The sequence below is a fragment of the Fragaria vesca genome, linkage group LG3 (genome assembly GCF_000184155.1).
Source record: "Fragaria vesca subsp. vesca linkage group LG3, FraVesHawaii_1.0, whole genome shotgun sequence".
NCBI lineage: Eukaryota > Viridiplantae > Streptophyta > Magnoliopsida > Rosales > Rosaceae > Fragaria > Fragaria vesca.
This window is the reverse complement of record NC_020493.1, coordinates 25,959,142-25,970,764: the sequence shown is the minus strand read 5'-3', so window position 1 is coordinate 25,970,764 and position 11,623 is coordinate 25,959,142. Positions and strand designations below refer to the sequence as shown.

The 11,623-nt window shown below is 36.8% G+C and overlaps 1 protein-coding gene across 1 annotated transcript; it reads right to left on the bottom strand.

Moving 5' to 3' along the window:
- Window positions 1-2,932: 2,932 nt before the first annotated feature.
- On the bottom strand, window positions 2,933-3,454 carry LOC101295613. Its single transcript, XM_004296214.1, has one exon. The coding sequence runs from the start codon at window positions 3,452-3,454 to the stop codon at window positions 2,933-2,935; it is 522 nt and encodes a 173-aa protein (XP_004296262.1).
- Between the last annotated feature and the right edge of the window lie 8,169 nt (window positions 3,455-11,623).

Genomic DNA, 11,623 nt, shown 5'->3' with positions numbered 1-11,623 from the left:
ATATTTATCAATTTTTATAATATTTGAGTTTTTTTTTTGTTGGGAGGTGGTGAAGAACCACCCTACTTTTAGAGATGCACTTACTCCTCTTGTCGTCCCATTTGATTATTCCATGGCTAGTGGTTCCCAAATCGAATCACCAATTAATTTAGATGAAGATGTTGTATTGGTGACGCGTCTGTTTTCGGGCGTGCGACAATTAAGAACCCTTTTTGACAATCGTAGTATAAGGCAAATAAGGTTTGATCAATCCGGGGACTAAGGGTGCTCTTGTAACAATGGTCATGTAAAAAGTCATTAGCTATAAATAAAAATATTTACAAGTATTCATTTACAAATTTACATATGGTACAAGGTAATCAGGGAGGTTTTGAGAGTTTGATTCTAAGTTCCTACGAAAAAGATAAAGACAGAATCTAAACTAATATATACAAGTGATCATCTTTAACACACATCAACCAAGATTTCAGAACCAATCAAACAAGTATCAACAAACCTCAAACATATATTCAAGTTCATCGCCAAGTGATATAAAAAACAAACTCGAAACACAAGCCTTAGCGGTCATGCATTCCTTTAATTCTACTTACTTTATCTCCTAAGCCAGAGAAGTCTAGAACCTAGGATATTTCATGCAAAGGCTGCGATCGATACTCCGTGTCACTCAGAATACCCGTCTACACTAAACATGAATCATTAAGTGCTATAGAATTCTGAATTTGAACATGCCCAAGTTTACAGGAAGCTGCTTAACCTGCAAACATGTAACACATAGTTTTGGCTATCATTACACAGCCTTTACTACTGGAGATCTACACTTACTTGAAAAAGCTTAGTATAGATCATAGCAACACTAACCTGCATATTAGAGTTTCAGTTTAAACAAAACTATGCATTTAATGAAATCAACAAGGCAACAGAACAGAACATACACTATCATAGACAAGTTGAAATATGCTTGAATTTATTCTGAAAATTAACCTATTCATGTTCTTAACAACCAGCCAATTCCAACTTTGAAATCTAATACAAGAAAACAAAGAACAATAACAAAATAGAAGAAACAAGACATTAGTTACACTTTATAAATCTTCAAGGAAGTTTGAGATGTTCAAAGGAACACATAAGCCTGATGCTTCTCAGCAGCCTTCTGGAGAAGTCCTACAAAGCTGCTGGTTTGGATTGCTTCTTTTATGGAGAGAGGAGTTAAAAAGGAGAAGGAAAGCTAATGTGTTTCACAGATTTTTGTGTGAAGAAAAGATGGTTTGAGAAACACCCAAGGCTGTCTATAAATAGAGGAAGTCTTGATAGAACTTCTCTTAAAAACTGATGTGGGACTAGAAGAAATATTTGACTTTTCTTCTTTAGGAGCACATGTTTGACTTTTCTCCTTTCTTGGACAGCTTGGGCCTTCTTTTGGGCTTTCTGCATTTTTCTCTTTCCTCCTTGGATTTGGGCCTTCTTTTGGGCTATCTTCTTCCTTCCTTGGACTGCAAGAAGGCTTTTTCTGCATTTTTCTGTTATTTCCATGATTTGGCCTTCTTTTCTTGATTTATGCTCTCATGTCCTTCACAATCACAAAACATTTTAGAAATGGCATTATTATGAGAATATCATAGAAATGGCATTATTATGAGAATATCATAGCTAAATAGGGTAGAAAACACATTATAAATATAGCACTTTGTGCTCATATCAATTGGAGACGCCTCCTAGCTCCGTTGGAAGGCCAATGGGACAAAAGGCCGCCAAAGAAGCAAGAAAGAAAAGAAAAAATAAAGAGAATGTGGGTGAATCTATGGTTCAAGCCTTACTCGCCGAGAGCAACAAAATTTCCAATGAGATTCTTAGGAAAAAAGAAGAGAATCGATGTGCCGAATATGAAAGAATGATGCCATTTGAAGAGGCAAAAGAGGATGTAAGGATAATGGGAATGCAAAATAATTATATTTTGCCGGGATCAAAGTTGAGGAAGGATATTAGGAGAAAAACTGATCCTAACGCTAATGTGGATTACTATAGGCCTATTTTTAAGGAACCACAATCCCCACAATAGAGTATTGTGTATTAATTGTTTTTTTTTCTTGAATTGTTAAGTTGATTGTATTATGCATTGTTTTATTTAATGAAATAAAGGTCAACTATTAGTTATGAACTAATAATAGTGAAATAATTTTCTTTTATTGAAAGAAAACAAACAAAGCACACATACAATATTATTAAAGTTAAATAAACAAAACACATATACAACATTATTCAAGTGAAATTAAAAATGACAAACTAAGGAGAGCATCACTTTATCAAATGATTATGCAAATAATTTGTTGATATGAATCACTAAGTCATCTTGCAACACCTTATGGAGGTAAGCAGAACGTAATTGGAAGTTAGCATCTAAGAATGCCGGTAGGGTTTTTCCAGCCCTTAAAATCGGTTCATGGAGGATAACATTACCTTCACGATCCACCGGTCGTTCATATATGCTTTCCAATAATGGATGCAAGTTATCCTCTTCTTCAGACTCTTCAAATTTGTCCTCGACAAACTCATCTTCCACAATCATGTTATGAAGGATGATGCAACTTATCATGATAGTACGTAAGTCTTCTAGTTTGAACAAGTTAGCACAATGACGAAGTTTGGCCCATCGAGTTTGAAGGATACCAAAACACCGCTCAACGTCCTTACGATAAGACTTTTGCATTTTGGTAAAGTGTGCCTCCTTGGCATCTTTGGGTTTGGATATTGCTTTGACAAATGTCTGCCACCTCGGGTATATTCCATCAGCAAGGTAGTATGGTACAAAATATGTACTATTATTCACCTCATACGCGACCTCCGAAGCACTTCCGTTAATAACCCTTGCGAACACGTTGGATGCACCGAGAACATTAAGGTCGTTTTGAGCTCTTGGGGTACCGAAGAAGGCATGTCATACATGTGTGTCGTAGGATGCCACAACTTCAAGAATAACAGTATGGTACCTTTTACGGCTTGAGAAAGCTCCGAACCACCCCTTTAGACAGTTTTTCCACTTCCAGTGCATGCAACTGATGCTCCCAATCATGCCAGGAAAACCACGTTGTTGTCCTTTGTGTAGAGGCCTTTGCAGATCTACGGCATTAGGAGCTCGAAGATACCAACCCCCGTACAAATACTCTACTTGTGCACAAAATTTCTTATGGCATTTCAAACTAGTTGATGCTCCCATCCTGGTGACTTCATCACAATGATCAGCCCTTGTACCATATGCAAGCATTTGTAACGCACTTGTCATTTTGTATTCCAAGAGCAATCCCAGCTTTCCGGTGGCATCTGGTTTTTGCATCAAAAAATCGTCGAAATTGTAAAGGTCCACCATGATGTGATTGAATACTGGTTTTTGCATTCGATAGCGCTGACGAAAAATTATGTTGCTATACACTGGACGCTCGACAAAGTAATCCTCTATCATGTTAGCCCCTCTTGATTACCTATGTCTTTCGATGTTAGGGGCACGACCAGGACGTGAACCACGACCTTGAGGAGTCTACATCTGCATATAGTGATATTGGGCAACCAATGCAGCGGCTTGAGCATTGTTCGACCGAATTTGCAAAATGTGCTCTTCATCTTCTTCATCTCTCGCTCTCAAATAATTTCTAATACGATCCATGAAAAATGTGAGAAGTGAAATAGATGATAATATCTGAGTTTAGAAGGAAGTGTTGAATGAGATGAATGTGTGAATGTAGAATGAGTTTGAAGCTTATTTATTGACGTTTTTAGGAGACAAACTGTTATCGTCTACACATGTGACGTGTCGTGATTGGCTTGAAATCCTATCCGAAATCATCTCAATTATTTCTGAAGATAACGATATCTGAAAAGGACACGTATCGTCCGTTCATTGGTATAACCTTATCGGAAATTTTAGATATTTATGAAAGATAACGATATTGATATGAACACATGTCCTTCCCACATTGGTCATTGATATCTTATATAAATGATTCTAGTTTAATTTATTTACACACACACACACACTACATGAGCATCTTGTTTATAAATAAATAATTATTGAATTCAATAATAAAGTAAAGTAAAAAACAATAATTGTTTATCATTAAAAAAAATTATAAAAGGAGAATAGTAATTGGTCCTCGGATGGTCTCGTTGTTGTATCGTCGAACCAAGGACCAAAGACTGATTTGGATGAATAGTGGATTAGCCCGGGTTGAGGATTGGTCCAACCCACCTAAAATGGGTGCATTTGCTCTTACAGCACAGCTGCAATCCCATGTTCAACTTTTAGCTCCAAATTCTATTTTTCTCCAACTTGACCTACAAAACACAAAAACCAAGTAAATGACTCACAATTGACAAGAACTAAGCATATAATCCGACATTTAAGGATATAAAAATGTATGAAATTATGAACTTATCAGGCCTGATGCTCGACGATCAGGATTTCGGATCTGAATCTCTCTGGAAGGAGTCTCGCTCGGTCTTCTTGTGACGGAGGGTGAAGCAGGTTCCAGCTCTAATTCGTTGGCAGGTCGGGCCCTTGACGCTGGTGGCTAGTTGGTGAAGATGTTGAGGTCTAGGCGAGAAGGCAAGAACAAGGTGTTGGGTCAGTCGGCGATATATGTTAAAAGAGGGATAAGAGTGGGTCGTGACTCATGGTTAGAACTAATGTTCAATTTTAACGGAATTTGAAAAATTAGGCACCGCTCACTGAAATTGAAGAGCTCATGGCGTAATGTGATGAAATTAGAAGTTTAGGGACCGACATTATGTTACCCCCAAACCTAAACTGAATTTAATCATATTTATTATTGTGATTAGTGGTAGATCCAGGATTCAACACTACGGTGGTCTTGAATTTTTTTTTTTCCTGGTTTATTTCCTGGTTAAATAAGAAAATTTAATGGCAATCTAAAAAAATTTACTAAAATCTATTAGATATACAATTTATTTATTGATATTCAATAACAAAATAAGAACTCATCCAAAACTACCATTTAAGCAATCGCTAGAAAGAATTTTTTTTGGAACTATATATATGATAAAAGAGAGGTTAAGATAAGAATTCAATCAAAACTAATTCCAAAATAGACCTAACATCTTACCAAAGAATGCTATAAGGCCCATTGTTCAAATTTGAGTTCAGTATGTATTGAGAGAATTATAAAATGCATTTTAGAAGAAATCTATAAAGTAAAGAATTGAAAAATGAAGAAAAAGAGGGGGGAAAAAATGATTGCTGGGATTGGGATTCAAACCTAGGTTGGGGTGGTATAAGTAATTGTACTAAACCAAGCCTACAAAATCTTCTTTTATGGGTATGATGCACACGTTAAAATATTTATTCTCAACATCTCAGTTGGGCTTGAGCCCAACCAAGGTAAACGCTGGCTCCACGCCTGATTGTGATATATTTTACTGGGAGTGATTCTAATGAGGACCATTAAGTTGAGGAATAGTTAAGAAGTTATTCGTTTCATCTATTTTTCAATCATATATTCACATCTCGACCGTCAATTTTGTAGATATATATGAGTAGATCATCTCTACAAATTTTCATTCAAATTGAAAATCGTTAAGGCATGCATAGATGTGATTTACTGATTATAAACTTGAACGACTCATATTTGACAGATTTTGATTGTCCATTAATTTGATTTACTTCCTTAACGATCACAAATTGGGGTGAAAATTTGTATAAATGATCTACTTATGTAGACTTAAAAACTGAATAATTGAGATGAAAAAATATGATTGAAAAATGCGTGCAATAAAATCCTCAACTAGTCCTCAACTTATTAGAACCACTCTCATATTTTACTTAATTTTTAGATTCTCTTCCAGTTAAAAAGAGAGATAATAAAAATAATTATATAATTAATGATTACAGAGAAATTTTGAAAAATGACCTTAATTGACCATTTGATTTGATTTTTAACCTTCTTTTTCAAATTATTTGAAAAATAACCATATATATGGGTAAAATGTCTTAACTATCCTTATGTGATTTATGTTTAGAAAGTCATACAACTTTGAGTACTTGACCACTCCTATTTATTCAATCAACTCTCTGCTTCATAGGGCCAAACGTCACACTGCAAATAATACAATTTCAAACTGAGAAATATTCCTATGATTAGCATGAAGAAAATGAGAAAGTGATCGATGTTACAGATATTATATTATTCTAAGTATAATCTGCATATTCAATTGAACAAAGTAGTAGCAACCTAAGCAAAGAATTTGGTCACTTATACATTATATAAACAATCACATGGTGTGTGCCTTCTCTTCCTCATTTTCTCCATACCGGTTAGTTCTTAGACTTTGTTTAATAAAATAATTAGGTTTCAGAGTTTTAGGATGATGACCTTAGCAGTCGTCAATGCTTTCAGTCTGCAGTATGCAATTTTTAGTTCAAATTCCCAAATCTATATAAAAGTGTACAAAAATAGCCACCAAACTTGAACCCACCATGTGAAAGAATTATTACAAGTCACAAGATTCCCAAGACGCAAGATTTGATATTGCCTCTTCTCGATTCTCTTGCTAGTTGTTCTTGTGTTTCTCTTGCTAGTTGTTCTTGTGTTTCTCTTGCATTTTCTTCCTCTATTTCTTAAGCAATAAAGTTGTGTTATTAGACATCACCGATATACTAATCACATGCAATTAGAAGAATATGTCATATGATATTTGTGATTGTTTGCTTATTCAACACGGGTATTTTACTTAGGCATGTTAAGTTCGTAAGAGTTACGGATTACCGATAACAATATACCGTTTAAGTCGCGAATGCATGCATTTTCTTTTCTCTTCAACTTCATGACCTCCAATGATGGTCTTAACAAACAGTCGTTTTTGTGTTGTCTACTCAATTGATTTTTTGCTAAATTGAGTAAGAAATCGATTCGACAAGGACCACGACTCTCTGTAGCGTTTATTTGACGTTTTAACATTTACTCGTTCTTAACGCTTTAACACTTGCTCATTCTTTATTAATTACACACCCCATTTTAATCTTTTACCTTTTTTTTTCTTTTGAATAAAACTTAATCTTCTACATATTCAAGTAAGAAATCAAATGAGTAGGTAGGTACACATAACACAGTGTATGAGTGCCCCATTCATAAACACAAGTCACCAACTTGAGCTCTGATATGTATCAGTTGTACTAAACATGGTGCTGTAGGAATATATTGATGCCAGCCCAACACAAATTCCTAGCCCATTTTAGCTAACGACGAATTACTCTTGTTGGGAACAAAAACAATTCCTCTTCCCACTTTCGATTACTTCCAGAGAGTTCTTGCTTTCTTCTTTCAGACAGCTTTGCTGGGCTTCCCGTCCGGTGAATTTTCCTGAAACCATTGTGAAATTTAATCCTGCAAGTTTGCAACTTTATGAGGTTTCTTTTTCCTTCAAGCTTAGATCTTTATGCCATTGTTTATGTTTCAACTAGGGCTGGGCATAAAGCCCGTTGAAGAAAAAAAAACCGGCAAACCAACCCGGACCTGCCGGGTCGGGTCGGGCTTTATTCCTGGCTAGTTACAGGAAAAATCAAGTTTGGGCCAGTCCTACCACTGGTCGGGCCAGGCCCAGTCCCTAATATTATTTGCTTTTCACAGCCCGAAAGCCCGAGATATATTTCCTACTTTCCCAAATTGCCTCAGATCCACTCTTTTTTTTTTCACTGAAGCACTCAGTTAAGTCAATTTCCTTTTTAATTCTCAAAGTTCCAAACCTAAACATTCAACCCTTGTCTTTCATCAAAAAAATAAAAAACACAACCTCCGTCGTGCCCAAAATCCCAATTCATCTTCATCTTCTTCTGTCACACCCCAATTTTCGAAGGATAAATTTCAAAAATTTGGGCATGATATAACTCAAAAATAAGACTCCAATACCTGCTCAACAATCCCAAACTAAACCCAAAAGCTGGAAATATAAATATCAACAAAACTCATCACTGAGTTATACATTACATCTCCTTAATTACATTAACTTCAAAAGTGTAGGAAAATAAGGACGCTCAAATGCGCCTAAAAAAAACTGAAAATTATACAATAAAATGTACTTCATCTAATACCCAGCTACTATGCTTCTGCCTCAACCCTGCTGATCATCACCTGCAGGTCTAACCCCTACACCATGAATTGGTGCACCGGGTTGTAAACAACAAACCCGGTAAGCTAAAAAGCTCGTGTGAGTAATTCTCAAAATTTACTCAACATCTCCAACACCACATAAGATAAAACCGGTAATTCCTGCTTTAGAACTTAGTTCAGGAATCACCTCAAAACAATAAAATTCAAAAGTGAGTAAATAAGAAAACACAATAATCCACAACAATCAAAATCATAAGTGAATCCTGCAAAAAGGATAGTTCAGGAAATTCACTAAAAATCATTCAATTACGATTAAAGAATCTCCTGCATTAAGCATAGTTCAGGAGATATTCAAATAAAGAATTAAATGACAACAATTAAAGAAATGTTAAAACCACATAACCAATACTTTTACAAATACACATGTACCCATGAGTCTCAGATACCAATAAGGTATCTCCCATGACCTACAACAAACAAATGTACCCATGAGTCCCAGATATTAATAAATACCTCTCATGACCTATAACAACAATTTATGTACCCATGGGTCCCAGATACCTTCAGGTACCTCCCATGACCTACACCGACAGATGGACTAGAGCTCTATTCCTAACCGTAACCAATCACCCGGCCAAAGGCTTGGAACCCGGTTTGACTGTCCAATATCACATCACAAAATAATAATAACGTCATAACCGTAACCAATCACCCGATTAAAGGCTTGGAACCCAGTTTAACTATCTACACAACAAATCACAAAAGAGTAAAATCATCATAACCGCAACCAATCACCCGATTAAAGGCTTGGAACTCGGTTTGACTATCTAACTTGTTTTATCTTACCTATGAGCCGTCGACGATCAAGCTCATTTATTTTTAAAAACAAACAATAACGTATACTTTAATTCAACATCATTAACATCATCATCATCATCATCATCACAATCATCAAAATCATTATCATAGCAACCACGATTATTTAAAAGTATAACATTTAAATCATCATCATATTTTTAATTCAACATCATCAACAACACAAAGAGCACATCATAAAATTTTATCCTTCCACATAGATATAATTATATGAATAAATCTAGATATTTCCACAAGAAATAATCTATCAATCACCAATAAAATTATGATCACAAGGAACTTAAAATAATCATATAAGGAAAACTTGTTTTAACTTACCTATGAGCCGTTAGCGATCAAGCTCATTATTTTAAAACAAACCAAAAACATAATTTTTAAATTTAAAATCATCATAATCATCATCAAAATCATTATCAAAAATCAATCATCATAATAATTATCATCATCATCAACACAAAAATCATCCTCATCATCATCAACATTTTCACCAATCATAATCATCAAAATAACCATAAATAAATAGGTCACAAAGTGAACCTTAGTGAGATGTTACTCACCTCATAAGCCCGCTGAAATTTCCACAACAACAAGAGCAAGCCAAAACACCACCTCACATATCACCTAAAAACACAATTAAAACCTTAGTAACTAAAATACTATAGGTTATCACAAAACCCTCAACTAACCCTTAGTTCAAGAGATGACAACTTTCCAAAGTAGTCGAACTTAGAGACCTAAAAATGGTTGCCTCTAATCCTCAAATTCTAACTCAACCCTCAACTAAACCTACTAAATACTTAAAGTCCTATCATGTAAACCTTGCGCACAACCTAGGAAATCTACATCTCAATAAGCTCACCACAACAAGAGCTAGCCAAAACACAGCAGCCTAAGCCACAAACCCTACCGGACACGCTGCCACGCGCCGCCACAGGCGGCGGCGAGTGGGCCCCACGCGCCACCAAAAACTTTCGAATTAGAGAAAACTCTCAACAGCAAAGTTGAAGCTTGAAGCAAGGGGAGCAACTTTCATACCTGAGGCTTCAACCAATTTTGGCCGGAACCGGCCGGAAACTGCCCCGAAACCCTAACCCGGAATCACACCTCAAACTTGCAAAACCGGCCTCAAAGCCTCAAAAACTTGCTTCAATCTTTGCCTAGACACTACCAGGAGGAGGAGAGGACCAAAACTCACCTAGGGTTGCCCCTCGTCGCCGCCGCAAACAGCGGTTCCGATTGGTGACACAGCCGTGCTCTTCTCCGGCCAAGAGCTCCGTCTCTGGCTTGCTACGCTGTGTCACACCAGCCCAGAATTGAAAGGGGCATCCATGTGAGTCGAACGGGACCGGCGGCGTCCCGATTGGTGGCCGAAACAAGAAGAACTCTGGTGAGACCGCAGCAGCTCCGCCGCTTCGTGGCGGCGTCTAGACGGCGAGGTGGCGAGCGGGACTGCTCCAGAAATGGAGAGGATGTCTGCAGGAGTCGAACGGGACCGGCGGTGGTCCAAATGGTGGCCGGACGGAGGAGAACCGATCCGGAGAAGTTTGAGTGCGGGAGGAGGTTGGGAGAGAGGAGAGAGAAAGTGAGGCTGCTAGGTTTCCAAAAATAAAACCCACCACTTTCTATTTATATACCTTCCAAAATCAGAAACTAACTTCCTCTGACCGTAACATTTTCATACGACCTCCGTTTCAAGCGTGCCGCATGTCTACAAACTCGTATCAATAAACTCTACAACTTTCATGAAGGAAGTTTTCGAAGATAACTTACGAAAAATAAAGTCAACTTTTAGCCTCTTAAAAGTCAGCCAAAAAGTCAACCGAATAAAAATAAAAGAAACTAGCATCTAAAAATTCCGGGGTATTACATCTTCAATCACCTCAAACCCTTCGTTATGCCCAAAATACCGACTCATCTTCATCTTCTTCAATTTGAGAAAAAAACCTAATTCTCAATCCAACCCCAAACTGTTAGGATCAGAATCCATATATCGAAATAGAAGAGAAAAACTATAGGAAATCTAAAGAGATAAACTAAACAACATTCATATCATTCAAGTTGTCAGACATACCCACAACAATTTTATCCTCTCTACTATTTCCAGATACCACATGCAAACCCAAAATCAGAGTCTTACCGAAAGCTCTTGAATCATCATTCAAATCCACCAGAGATTCATGTGCGACTTCCTTTGACACGACCCACCCCGAATTTCACCCTGAAACCCAGAGTAAGTCGTGCGGGGACCACCTCCAAGGAAAATTTACTGAAAAGATTGAGAAAATCTCCCTTGAAAATGGACAACCCTAACTCGAAAATTCCAAGTTACACTCTTAATACAACACGTCCAAACATCACATAATTATCCTTCAGAAATTCTAAACATAATATACAATAATCCCAAAGTATTCAGAGCTACTAAACACTAGCGGAAGCAAGAAAACACTAGTAGGTTAAACAGGTAACCTACTGATGAAAACTGGCGGAAATGCGGGTGACTATGCCTCGCCTCCTACTAGATCCAACCCGAACTCTGCAGACTGGGCAATTTAAAACGAAAGGCCTAGGAAAACATTTAATAACGTTAGAGTGAGTGGACAAAAATAAAATAATAATTAAAATATTTATGTTTCCCC